At 44.5% G+C, this 13,641-nt stretch overlaps 1 protein-coding gene across 4 annotated transcripts; it reads right to left on the reverse strand.

Moving 5' to 3' along the window:
- Positions 1–6,653: 6,653 nt before the first annotated feature.
- LOC110069831 (uncharacterized) lies at positions 6,654–13,641 on the reverse strand. Of its 4 annotated transcripts, none has more exons than XM_078388278.1 (4): positions 13,569–13,641; positions 10,583–11,483; positions 9,869–9,998; positions 6,654–9,256 (listed from the first exon to the last, which is right to left on the reverse strand). In XM_078388278.1, exons 2-4 carry the CDS (start codon positions 11,066–11,068, stop codon positions 7,914–7,916), a joined length of 1,959 nt encoding a protein of 652 aa, XP_078244404.1. In that variant the 5' UTR covers positions 11,069–11,483; positions 13,569–13,641; the 3' UTR covers positions 6,654–7,913. The 4 variants fall into 4 exon arrangements, with proteins under 4 accessions (XP_078244404.1, XP_072844469.2, XP_078244405.1 ...); XM_072988368.2 differs by having other exon boundaries at positions 12,481–13,641; XM_078388279.1 differs by having other exon boundaries at positions 10,748–11,483; positions 12,481–13,640.

A 13,641-nucleotide genomic window follows, 5' to 3' on the forward strand; every position in this document is an offset into this window, starting at 1 on the left:
CCGCCTCTACGCTCACTCTCCTCTCTAGGAAAAGATGCAGGCACATCTCTACCTCCTTAACCCTTTCGAGAGGGAGCTCGCTGGTTCAAGCCGAGCCTTCGCTTTCTCTCTGCACGGTATTTTCAATATCCCTGGAAGAGTTTCTAAGCATGTGGAAAGGGTGCAGAAGAAAAACATTTTTGTCTTTATTTTTTTTTACAAAATGTTTCATGATAAGATTACACGGCCCCTGTTCTGGGCCTATCCTGAGAAGGCAAGTCTTGATGGGAAATGTTGAAGGCAGCAAATAATAATAATAATAATAATAATAATAATAATAATAATAATAATAATAATAATAATAATAATAATAATAATAATAATAATAATGCGGAAGACCTACCATGAGATTGACTCAGTAAAGGAAGTCAACTGCCTTTTGTTCACAAGTTCTGAAGATCCCAGGCTTTAAATTCTAGGCTCTTATGGAGGTTGCCAATCGTTAAGGTCACCATGAGTTGGAAGTAACTGTTGGGAGTATTTACAACCTCGCATGTCATTTGCAGCTTGGAAGAGATCTTTCTGAGCAAGGGTGGCTGTTAATCTACCCAGCACTAACCTGTTGTTCTTTCCTGTCTCTCTGCTGTTCTTTTCCCTCTTTAATCTGTTGGAAGTCACTTTGTTTGCTGTTGACTTGTTCACAATTTTACGTAAAGAAATTTTGTTCTTTCTCCTTCAGATGTCTCTCGGAGTGAGTGAGTTACTGAGACTTTTAAGTACCAGTTCATGAAAAAGGAGTGGGCACTCAGGAACTTGAAGCTATTCTTCTCTGTGAATCTCTGGACGTCTGCTGTGTGCTGAAAGGAATTTTTACCATAAATTCGAAGCTTGGCAACAGGAGCTTGCTGGCGCATAACATCTATATCACTAGTGAGTTTAGCAGCTTGCAGTTCTTTTGTGATGATTGAACAGCTAAAAGGCAGAAAGGCCAGATTTACCCAGAGACAGGAAATTGCTATCCTTTTTTCTTCTGAAGTCCTGACAACTTCAGGATTGTACCAGCAGACTGGATCTTCTGGCAGGAAAGAAAGCAGGGTGTGTGTTTTCCTCAACCATTGGCCTGAAGTGGCCATTTTTGTAGGGCTGCCATATTACACATTTAGCCAGGCTACCCCTGCTGTCACTCAGTGCTGGTTTAAAACCAGATATAGGATGGAAGACACCTGGCTAGACAACAGTACTTGTGAAAGGGATGTATGAGTCTTAGAACAGAACATGAGTCAGCAGTGTGATGCGGCTGCCAAGAAAGCCAATGCAATTCTGGGTTGCATCAACAGGAGTATAGTGTCTAGATCAGTGATGGTGAACCTTTTTGCACCCGAGTGCCCAAACTGCAACACAAAATCAACTTATTTATTTCAAAGTGCCAATACTGCAATTAAAACCTGAATACAGAGGTTTTAGTTTAGAAAAAACACTGCTCCTGTACTGCAAGGGTTAAATGCTTGTTTGTTTGTTTGTTTATTTGATTTATATCCCGCCCATCTGGTATATTATACCAATCTGGGCAGCTAACAACAACATGTTGTTGTTATACCACTCTGGGCGGTATTAACAAATAAATACTGGTGGGGCAAATCTGCCTTCCAGTAACAGGGAGTTCCCAAGGCTTTGAAACACAGCTGCATCTTTGATAGTGCAGGGATGGTGTTAAAATACTCATATGAGTTTCAGACACTTAGCTTGTTTTCTTAACGGGCTCCTTATAATATATTTTTCATGCCAAGGGCAAGAAAAAAATGTCCAAAAAGAGGCAAAAAAAAAAGCATCAAAGGCTTCATTGTGTGACTGTGCCCATCCTTATTCATTTATTACTTTCATTTTTCCCCCTAACTCAGGGCTTAGGAAAGTTCCTTTTGGTGCAAATGCTGGAAGATAACTTTTTGGAGGACCAGCCTAGAATCCTGTCAGAAGGCCAACATGGGGAGATTTAACAATCAGAGATATTGGGGATACATTAATAGGCCAAAAATTTAAAAAAATCATGCAAAATGTGGATGAATCACATGATCAGAGGGACTGTTGACATCATCTTCAGGACCCAGCCAATCCCGGAGTGCTGCTGCTGCCTTGGGAACCCAACCCCACTCTCCTGGGTCTTTATGACCTCACAGGGGCCCCATCTCTCTGCTGGCAGATAAAAGGGGCTTGCTGGGCAGGGCAGGAGACCAGAAGGGAGGCCGGTGGCCAGAGGGCAGCCCAGCAGAGAGAATGGCAGCGGCTGAAGGGGACCCAGCCCTTCGGCCCAAGGCAAGTTCTCTCGCGAAAGCAGATAAATTTGCTAAGTGGGCTTGCGAGTAACAGCTCAAGGCTGGCGGAGATCTGTGGCTTGAAGCTGGCTGATGTGGGCGATGGACTGGGGGGGAGTTGGTGGACATTGGCAGACAGAAGCTGGTGAAATTTTCCTGCGGAAGCTGGCTGAAGCCACGAGGCAGAGGCCGGCAGACGTTGGCGGATGAAGCCGGGGGACATTAGCCTCCTGAAACCAGCTGGCGGACGCTTGGTGGATATGGGTGGATGGAAGCCCGCGCATGTGTGTGAATGGCTGGTGGAGTGAAGGTGTGTGTTGGGAGTGTCTGGTGTGTGTGTGAGAGAATGTGTGCGTGAATGGGCTGGCTGGTGTTCCGTGGGGATGTCGCTGATGCATGTGTGTGACCCAAGCATTCGGGAGCTGGCGGAGGCTGGCTTCAGAAGCGGAATGGAAGAGATGAACCGGTGGATATTCCTGGTGGAAGCCAGTGGATGTTGACAGGCGGAACTTCAGGGTGAAGTTGCCAGAACATTGGTCGGTGGATATGCCTGGGTTGAAGCCGGTTGACGGCAGTGGACGAGATTGTCCTTTTAGTTGTTCTTTCTCTCTCCCTCTGTCTCCGCTGATGATACCTGTTTAGCCTCTTTTCCAAAACCAATAGAAGAATTTTCCAGAATAGTTTTGAAGTGCTGTCTTGTTTGTAGGGGGCTGTCACGGGATTATCTTCCCCATCCCTCCAAACTTCTTCTCTTTTTTTTAGTACAAAAAGACTTTCCTTTATGCTTACTAAATTCTGGGATGTTTTCAATTTTACCTTCAGAAGTCTCTGGGGCCCAATGCCTGGGGTGGGTCTTTGTGAAGTCATGGTGTGGGGCCTTGTGATGTCACAGGAATTGGGAACATAATATTTCTCCATGCATGTGTGAGGGAGTGACTTAGGCATTGTGGGTTCCCTGTCTGAGCTCCTAAGCAAGTATATTATGTGTCATGTTGGACAGACACAGGAAGCCAGTGAGCCCTGGTGCCATTCAGAGAGGGTTGGAGTTGGGTACCCAAACACTATGGCCACCCCGTAACAATAAACAAGACTCGCTCCTTCCCTTCCACCACTGCTCCTCACATTTGTTTGCCTGACCTGGAGATTCAGGGAAGCTCAGCCATATCTTGGCACAGCAGCTCATTCTCTGAGACCTGACAAGCCTCATCTTCATCATCAACACCATGAGCACTCCATGGACTTGCAGAGTACAAGCCGGGGGAAAATATGCCACTTCAAAGAAGCTTCCTGTCCAACTTCTCACGCCAGTGCCACAACCGAGGAAATGGAGATGGGCAATGATTTGGAGATGAGCATACATTAAAATTCATGTGGATCCATGCCATGGATAGATGGCAAAAATACACTGGTACTGCAAAATCTGCTGTTTGAGGGCAGTGGCTGCCTCTGAGTGCCTAGTGCAGTGATGGTGAACCTTTTTTGAGCCCGAGTGCCCAAACTGCAACACAAAATCAACATTTATTTCAAAGTGCCAATACTGTACTGCAATTAAAACCCGAATGCTGAAGTTTTAGTTTAGAAAATACAACTGCTCCTGTACTGCAAGGGTTAAATGCTTGTTCTCCCCCCCATGGGCGGTATTAACAAATATATACTTACTGCTCCCTCAATCCCCCATTGGGCTAGATCGGTAATGGTCGCCATTGCATCCCTTTGCTGGACCACTGCACCAGCAGAGGGGAGTGCCGAAATCTGGGATTGGAGGACGGGTATTTCTCTATGGCAACTTATGTCTTGTGTGCCCACAGAGAGGGCTCTGTGTGCCAGCTTTGGCACGCGTGCCATAGATTCGCCATCACTGGTCTAGATCAAGGGAAGTGATAGTGCCACTCTATTCTGCTTTGGTCAGACCTCATCTGAAGTATTGTGTCCAGTTCTGGGCACCTCAATTCAAGAAGGATGTTGACAACCTGGAACGTGTCCAGAGGAGGGCGACCAAAATGGTCAAAAGTCTGGAAGCCATGTCCTATGAGGAGCGGCTTAGGGAGCTGGGAATGTTTCGCCTTACAAAAAGAAGGTTAAGAGGGGACATGATAGCCATGTTTAAATATTTGAAGGGCTGTCAATTCGAGGAAGGGACAGATTTGTTTTCCACGGCTCCAGACACTAGGACAAGGCGCAATGGTTTCAAACGACAAGCAAAGAGATTCCACCTGAATCTCAGGAAGAACTTCCTGACCGTCAGAGCTGTCTGGCTGTGGAACAGGCTGCCTCAGAGCGTGGTGGAGTCTCCTTCTTTGGAGGTTTTTAAACAGAGGCTGGGTGGCCATCGGTCGTGAGTGCTTTGATGGAGTTCCTACATGGCGAGGGGGTTGGACTCGATGGCCCCTGTGGTCTCCTCCAGCTCTGTGATTCTAAGATTCTATGAAAACCCCATCTTTCCTCGATTCTGAGGTTTCTTTATTTTCTTTTCAGGAAATCTCTATCCCTACTATAATTGGATGTATATGGCAAAATGTACAGTCAGTGTTTTGACGTATAATGAGAAACAAACTGTTTTGTCTGATTAGCCAAAGAGTGAAGCCATCCATCTAGAAGAGCCCAAAATCCAGTGACCTTCTGAGTAGATATACAGTAAATGAGGTCATACTGTTACAGTACTCGTTCAGATGAATAGGTGAAAAAAATCCTCTAACTAATTAAAAAGGCATCCCAATTAATCATGCAACATATTTTTTAAAAGACATTTTAATGCAAGAATCTATGAAAAATAACATGTCGCAAACCCCCCGCTGCCTCTCTTAGGAAGGGGCCAGCCGCAGCTTTACAAATATGCCATATTTTTTTTTTAAAAAGAGTACAGTCTCTTTTTTACTAGAGGACAGCTATTCAAGTCCTGAGCTGGTTTAAATGATTAAAAATTCACTCGATTGACTACAACTGCAATCCTATAGAATCCCTTAAGAGGGGCTAAATTCCTTTGAGTGCAATGGGGTCAGTTCTGAGTAGCTATGAACACAATAGTGCTAGAAGATTTATTGAACTGGGTATCAACAGCATACATAGAGAAAGAGCTTAGCAAGCAGGATAAAATCCTAAAAGATACAGAAGCTGAGATCTTGCCAAATTTATTGGTTTTTTCCCCTTCCCTTCAAAGCAAATTCCTAATGCCTGTGGTGGGAAAGCTAATCTTGAAAGCATGTAGAAAATATCTGTTGATATTTTACATTCCAGAGATATGGCTGTGTAATGTGATTTGGCATTTAAGATATGACTCTTTTTTCCATTCCTGTAACTTGCACAGGAAACAACGTGGTGTAATATAGTGGTTCCCAACCTTGGGTCCCTGGAGGTTCTTGGACTACAAGTCCCAGGAATCCTAGCCAGCATAGCTAGTGGCAAAGGCTTCTGGGAGTTTTCGTTCAAGAACATCTGGAGACCACTGGTGTCTCCAGATATTCTTGGGAACCACTGGTGCAGTGGATAACGTGATGGACCAGGACTCAGGAGACCTGGATTGGATTCCCCCATGGCCATGGAAACTCACCTGGGGAGAAAGAACAGGTAAAAACCACTCCTTAAATGCCCCCTTACCTTGACAGCCCTATAAGCTGGTTCCAACTTGATGACACATAACAAAACAACAATGACTTGCGGGTTGGAATAAGTCATGCAAATTAAGATAATTAAGGCTCATGAGCATAAGGCATTCATCCTTACTACAGTATTCCTGATTACTCTATATGGATGTGAAAGCTGGACAGTGAAGAAAGCCCCACAGGAAAAGAATTCATTTATTAGAACTGTAGTGTTTGAGGTTACCGATTCAGAGAATCACAATAAGCCCCAACGCAAGCTGACAACAGGTAACAACAAAGCATCGTGCACACTAGGCAAAGAATTCTGCTTGTTTGGCGAAGAATCAAGCTTTCTTTTAGAAGCTCTCTTTACATTCCCTTTTGTGAATCGGGCCAAGCAGCCACTTGCACCCAAGGCAGCCGGCCCTCAATTGTAATGATATTTCCAAACGTGGAGAGTCCTGCAGGAAAAACAAAAACCTGGGATTTATTTTTGCATTAGCAGGCACTGAAATAGACTGCAAGAAGTGGAAACAATCTACATCTGTTTATCTATATACAGTATACACATCTTGACCTCTTCCTCTATTGACTGAAATGTTGTGGTGAGCTACAATTACAAGTTTGTTGTTGTTGCGTGCCATCAAATTGGAAATGGCTTATAGTAACCCTAAGAGGGCTTTGAAGGTAAGAGAGATATTTAAGAAGTAAGTAAGTAAGTAAGTAAGTAAGTAAGTAAGTAAGTAAGTAAGTAAGTAAGTAAGTAAGTAAGTAAGTAAGTAAGTAAGTAAGTAAAGCAGCTTTATTTGTGTATAGCTGTAATCCATTACAAAAGAAGTTTGATTAGAATAAAATATCAAATATAGTATACAAATAAAACCATCTAAAATCAATATTATCACGAGGAACAGTTCAACCCTCAGTTAAAGCATGATCATTACAACTGCGGAACTTCCTTCTTAAGCAAAGACAGCTGCCTTTTCAGAAATGTATGGCACCTTATCCCTCAATAGAAAAATCTATCAAATATGCACCAGATCTACTAAATGTGAGACCTCACTCTTGGAACAAAGCTACTTTCTGATCTTTATAGATCGGGCAGTCAAATAAACAGTGGGTTAGATCTTCAACTGCATTAGTTCCACATGGGCAAAATCTTTCCTCCAAATGAATCCGTTGGCAACGTCCTTCAACCACTGCAGAAATCATGGACTGGCAACGTAACACTGTAAAAGCGTTTCTTATTTAAGGAGAGGTTTTAATCAATTTCAGTCCCCCAGTGAGTTCCCCTGACTGAGCAGGGATTTGAATTCTATTTCCAGAGTTCTAGTCCGTCAGTCTATCCACTACACTACACTGAGTATTCACAACTAGAGAAAGGCCCACCAAATCAACAGAACTTACAGAAGAGCTGATTCACCGAAACCGCACTAAGTCTATGGGCCTACTCTTCTTGCAACTTACTGCAGGATATGATCCATTGATAGATCAATCCACACTTACTCCCACACGCATTTTTGAGCTAGAAACTGGAGCAGAGGGAAGACTGAGATACAGAGACACAAACAGATCGAATTCTTTTTTAAAAAGGAGAGCAGAGCTTATAAAAGTTTCTTCTTTAGGCTACAATATCCAAAATCCCCCAGCCCGGTTGGGGAATTCTGGGAGTTGTAGCCTATAAAACCAATTTTACCAACTCTGGGAAAGAGAAGGAGATTTGAGGTCTCGCCAAGTGGAAAACAGCACTAAGTGAAGAAAGGGAGAATTCAAGATGATGATGACAAAAAACTAAATTCTTGATTACCAGGGTGAAAACTGATAGGCACACAACCCGTTATTCTTTAAATAAATATTCAAACAGACATTTTTATGTTGGTTTATGGCGAAAGAATCAGCTGCCATCCCTGTCCAAGCCCTGAGAAGCACTACCGTGTGTGTTAATGCAGCCCAGAGTTTTTGTGGTCTCCACGTGTATTTATTCATTGATATTTTTCTGCTTATACCTACAAGCTGAAAGGCTACTATTCAACCTTTCCCCCTCTTCAAATTAAAAACCCTGTTCTGTCCCATGGATTCTCTCATGCTTTGTAAACTTCGATCTCTGACTGTAACTTTTTCCGCAAGCCAAACACTGATATGGCTTCTCTCCTGTGTGCGTCCTCATAGGCAACGTGAGTCCTGAGCTCTGACTGAAGCCTTTACCACAAGCCGGACATCCATACGGCCTTTCGCCGGTGTGGGTCCTCTCATGTTTGATTAGGCCTGAGTGGTGCTGGAAGCTCCTCCCACAGACGGAGCATTTGTAGGGTTTCTCGCCTGTGTGGGTCCTTTCGTGGGCGATGAGAGTCGAGTTGTGGCCAAAGGACCTTCCACACTGGGAACAAGTGTAGGGTTTCTCTCCCGTGTGGGTAATCTCATGTCTTACGAGGTCTGAGCTGTGAAGGAAGCTCTTCCCACATTCGCAGCATTGGAAAGGCTTCACCCCAGTGTGGGTCCTCTTGTGAAGGAGAAGGTTGGACCTCGGGCTGAAGCTTTTGCCGCACTCAGTGCACACGTAGGGTCTTTCCCCCGTGTGGATCCTCTTGTGAAAACGGAGGCCAGAGCTCTTACAGAAGCTCTTCCCACAAGATGAGCACTCGTGAGGCTGCTCTCCTGCCTCGGTTCTCTTTTCCGAGGAGGATGAGCTGCCATTGTGACAGATAACCTTCCTACACTTGAAGGGCACATACGTCTCTCCTCCTGTATGTGTTCGCTCGTGTTGCATCAGGCTGGAATAAAGGCCGAAGCGTTCCCCACAGGTTAAACACACATATAATTTATCTCCTAGATGGATCCTTTCCTTTTTAAGAAGATCAGAACCATAAATAATGTTTTCCCCACAGCCAGAGCATTCATCAAGTTCCTCCTCAGCAAGAGTCAGATCATGCCCGACTGGGCTTAAAATGGGACGGGTGCTTTTCCCACTGTTAGAAGAGCTACACATCTTGTCGCCTGTGGGGACGCTTGGCTGCTTTATCAGGTTCGAGCTCTGACTGGACATTTCCTTGAAGTCTACAGGTTTATGAGGTTTGCCTTCAGCATCGATTAAGAAGTCAGAGCCATAACCAAAATCATCCTTATCCTCACGGGGTTCCCACTTCAGTGATTCGGGCCTCGCCGGGTCGTTGTCTGGGTCTCCCTTCCCTCCTCTTGGAACGGAGGCACTTCCTTTGGCAACCGGACCGCTTTCTTGGGCCTCCTTTGTCCCACGCTTCTTCCTGGAAGTCGGTCCTGGCTTTGGATCCCAGGAAATGTTTTTGGCTTTTCCAAGGAGTGTCCTGAGAAACTTCGCTGGCTTCAGATTCCCCACAGAAGGTGGCTCCTCATTTCCCCCAAATCCTTGGTTCTCACCTAAGACAAACAGGATACAGATCTACTTTAATGACAACAGATCGGGACCACCTCTGTCAAAAATCACAAAACCTTCAGCTTTCCATTTCCTGTTTTGCCTCATGAAAAAAAGAGACTGCACTGTGTGGGGGTGCTCCTCAGCTGCACCAGTGTTTTAAATCTAGGTTGTAAGGTGCCTTGGGCCCTGCCAGGTAGAAAGTTGGGATCTAAATTAATTAAAGAAATAAATCAATGATGAGAGTGGCAGGACCCAAGAGTAGCAGTCTAGCCAAAGGAGCATAGGCTAGGCTGTTTCATATATATGTTTTTAAAATTTATATGGAATATAATTATTCAAAACGTACACCTGTGAGGGCTGCCAGAGCCTCCTCCTGAATCCAGCATCTATGAATTGGGGTGATCCCCTTACTCTGCCTAAGTCAGGGGTTGGGAACCGGTGGCCCTCGAGATGGCGTTGGCCTGCACCCCTCATTGGCCCTAGCCAGCACGGCCAACGAGGAAATAATATTGGGAGTGGTGATCCTGCAGCATTTACAGGGCCACGTGTTCCCTCATGCCCTAGCCCGATGGTAGGGCTGGCCTGGAACTTAATGCACGCATGCCCCCCCTTACCATGGAAGCCCTTCTCTTCTGTCCTGTCCTCTTGCTCAGATTCACTGTTTAACTGGGCTTGCTGTGAATCCAGCAGAATCGGCTCATCCACTGGAGATGTTGACTCTTCTTCTTCAAACAGCCCCAGTGCCTGTAACAGTAAGAGGACTCTCAAAGTCAGAGGAGGAAACAGACTGGAAAAGGTGGAGGCTAGAGGTAAGAATCCCGGATCAATCCAGATGGGGTGGATTTGATTTAAATCATGATTCAAATGGGTTTTTTTCTTGACAGTGTAAATCAAAATATCATCACAACCTGCAACATGACAGCCATGACAAAAGGTAGGGGCAGGAACATCAGTAACTGAAGTGGGGGGAAGAAACATTATTAGAGTGATTTGAAGTGCTGTCTGGATCCTTCTCATGCGAGAAGGAACATCTCCCTTGAGAACGGAAAGATCGCTCAAGTGCAAGATAAAATAGATCCCTCCAAAGATCAGAGTCTTTTAAATGAGACCCGGGTCCCACTAAATTCCCCCATCTAGTCATGTGTGATGAAAAGAAAAAACACTGAGAAAGTCTTTACTTCTAGAGAAAGGATCATAACTCTGCGTTGGAGCACATGTGTTTTGGCAGCAGGTCCCAGGCTTAACCTCCAGAGAGGACTGGGAGAGGACCTCCATTTTCTGTAGTAGCTACGGTTCCTTAGCACAGACCCTCCTCAATCTGCTGCTACCTCTCTCCATCTCCTCACCTCTTCTTCCCCACTTTTTTCCTCTTGCTGCCTCTGCAGGAACCCCTCAGCCAAAGCCGCTGCCTGTATGCAGGTCTCAGGCCCACTTTCTTTGACCCAGCCCTGCATTTCCCAGGGCAAAATGCCCAGGAACTGCTCCAGGATCACCTGCTCCAGGATCTGCTCCTTGCTGTGTCTTTCCGGCTTCAGCCACTGGTGGCACAAATCACGGAGTTGACCACAAGCCTCTCGGGGCCCCTTGGCCTCCTCGTAGCAGAAACGCCGGAAGCGCTGGTGCTGCCACTCCCGGCAGCCGGCCACCCCTTGCAAGATGGCCGCTTCCATTTTTCCCGAACTGTCTCGGTCACTAAGGTTGTGGAAGGCCTCCTCGGCTTCTCTGAGGTGGGGGATGAGGTGGGCCGCCCATTGAGCAGTCTTGTCAGCTCCCCCACAGTGGGCCAGAAAGGCCTTAAGGTCTTCCCATGGCATGGGGGGCTCTTCTGGGGACTCTTGACTCTCAGCCAGCCCGTCCTCCACCTCTTCCTTATCCTGTGGGACCAGGATCTTTTTTGTGTGTCTTTGGAAATTTCCAGAACGGGTTCATGAGATTCTTTGCCCGCTTCTTTGGGTACCTTTATAGAGGCACATCCTGCCAAGCTTTCACCATCCATTTTCTCTCCGGACTGTTTTCCTCCACCCTCGGCCTCCCAGCTTCCCACAATTCTTTGCTTGGTGGCCATTTTCTTTCCCCGGCAAAGATACAGCTTTCTCTCACTGCCAGCTGGACTCTACACGATTATTATTCTCCTTCTTCACTAGAAAAAGCTGCAGAAAAATGTCCACGGCATGGCTTTCCAAACTGATTTGGCTCCTTCGAATAAGCTGCTCTACGTCTCCACCTTTCCTGGAGAAACAAGAGATACTAAATCAAACAATAAAATCATTACACTATAACTCCCTCCATGTGGGACTACCCTTGAAGATTACTGGGGAGCCACAACTGGTACAACACCAGGCAAATCTGCTATTAATAGGTGTTTCCTGTTATGATTAGAGAGGGGCACAATCCACCAGTTTAGCAGGAGCCAGAACCCGAGTTCCCTGCCCTGCCTCCTCTGTGCACTGCCCCTGAGTGGGCGTCTGCCAAAGGAGGCAGGACTTGACACCTGTTGGACCAATGGATGAATAGCACAAACTAACAATTCATTCCCATTTCTAGTTATGATCTTATTATACTATGCCAGCAGCATTGGTTGCCAATGGTTTTCCCAGTTCAACTCAAGGTGTTGGTTATTACCTTTAAAGTCCTACACGGCTTGGGATCTACATACGTACTGGACCACTTCACCCTGTGCTAACAAAGGCCACCCAGAACTTTAGAATATATAGTTGTGCAACCCAGCATGTATACAGTATATGTGTATATAAGAATGATAGAACTTTGCATAATAGAACTTTGTAACCAATTGGATACTTCTGGTTTTGTTAGCCAATGGGTGTTAAGAAGATTAACTGCTAGGATCTAGCAATATCTAGTGATAGCGGCTAGATAAAAGAAGAAATGAAAGTTAGGATAAGGCTTATTCTGCTTGTTCTGTTTGTGTGTTAGCATGAGGCTTTTCTGTTGAAAATAAGTGTTTTTCTATTATGCTGCCTGCTATTAGTTTGTTACAAAAATAGTATGTTAAGAAACTGTTATAAGTCCATGCAGCGCAAATCTGTACCAAGTAAAACATTCAAGTACTTTTAGTTTATTTTTTGTACATGTTATACAGTAAACATTCTAAACTACGATTAAATGAATATTTTTTTTCAACTGCTGGCACACACAAGCTCGTCTATGTTGATAACCAAGGGAGAATCTATTCATGATCTGATCTATATAGATTTTTTATACTCACACTTCCTCTGCTGTGTGTGTAAACTCTCAGAAATTTCAAGAGAACTTCCCTTGTCATGCTGCCAATCACCAAAACAGCCCGGTGTGAATATATTAAAAAAAAAAGATCGTCTGTGTTATCAATTCTCTGAATTTCTCAGAATATGATACCCCTGCAGGGACTCAGTATGGGCCTTTGAAAATTAAGAACTGCTACTCCAGCACTTATGTGGCATACATTTTTATATGCTAATATTTCCTTGTTGCTAGCTTTTTTTTTTTTAAAAAATAAATTTATGGAGTATTTCATTTTGCAGGTATTGTTTCTGTGTTGTGTGCTGTTTTGGCTCTATTTGGAGAGAAAAGCAGCACAAAAATGAAAAGAATAAATAAATAAAGTGTGATAAACAAGAAGCAAGAAGTCTTAACAACGCCATCTTATCCAAAAAACTGATGGACAGTGGTCGGTTGATTTTTTTAAACTTTATACAGCTTTATCCCAACTCCTATAAACCCGGTGACTTATTTTTCTTGTATTATATCCATATTTAATCTAACAATGATAGTGTGGAGTTGTGGTTAGAGTGTTGAATTAAGACTTAGAGGATTTAAACTCACGTCTCCTATCACGAAATTCTCTTACTTCTGAGCCAGTCAGAGTTTCAAAGTCTGACCCACCTCACCAGTTTGAGGTGAGGATAAAATGCGTAGTAGGAGTATGTTCCTTAATGGGAAAGTTGGGATCTGGAGGCTTCAAATATAATAATTAAACTGAAGAAACCACAGACATATAATACAATATATATATTTTTAACATGATCATTATTAAACAAATCTTTTCCCCCAAAAAATATGATTAAAGCCATAAAGAATATACAGTATGTGCATTTTAACATATTTATATTTCAGTACAAGGGGTGGGGTAAGTGCACATGCAAGCAAATAGCAGCATAGAAACTTTTTTTAAAGGGGAGAAAACCATTATTTTGAAAAAAAATCAATGGGGGGGAGAAGCAGTCATTGCCCCCTCCAGGGGGGGCAGGTCAGTGGGTAAGGGGCGCCCCCTTTTTCTCTCCCATCCCTGCCCCACAGCATCCCCTTGGACCTCACCTGTAAGGGCGGAGGGGGGGGAAGGGAGAGATTCCCTCCCGGGCAAGGTGGGGGCAGGAAAGGGGACGCCCGC

Source organism: Pogona vitticeps, chromosome 2, assembly GCF_051106095.1.
Source record: "Pogona vitticeps strain Pit_001003342236 chromosome 2, PviZW2.1, whole genome shotgun sequence".
Lineage (NCBI taxonomy): Eukaryota > Metazoa > Chordata > Lepidosauria > Squamata > Agamidae > Pogona > Pogona vitticeps.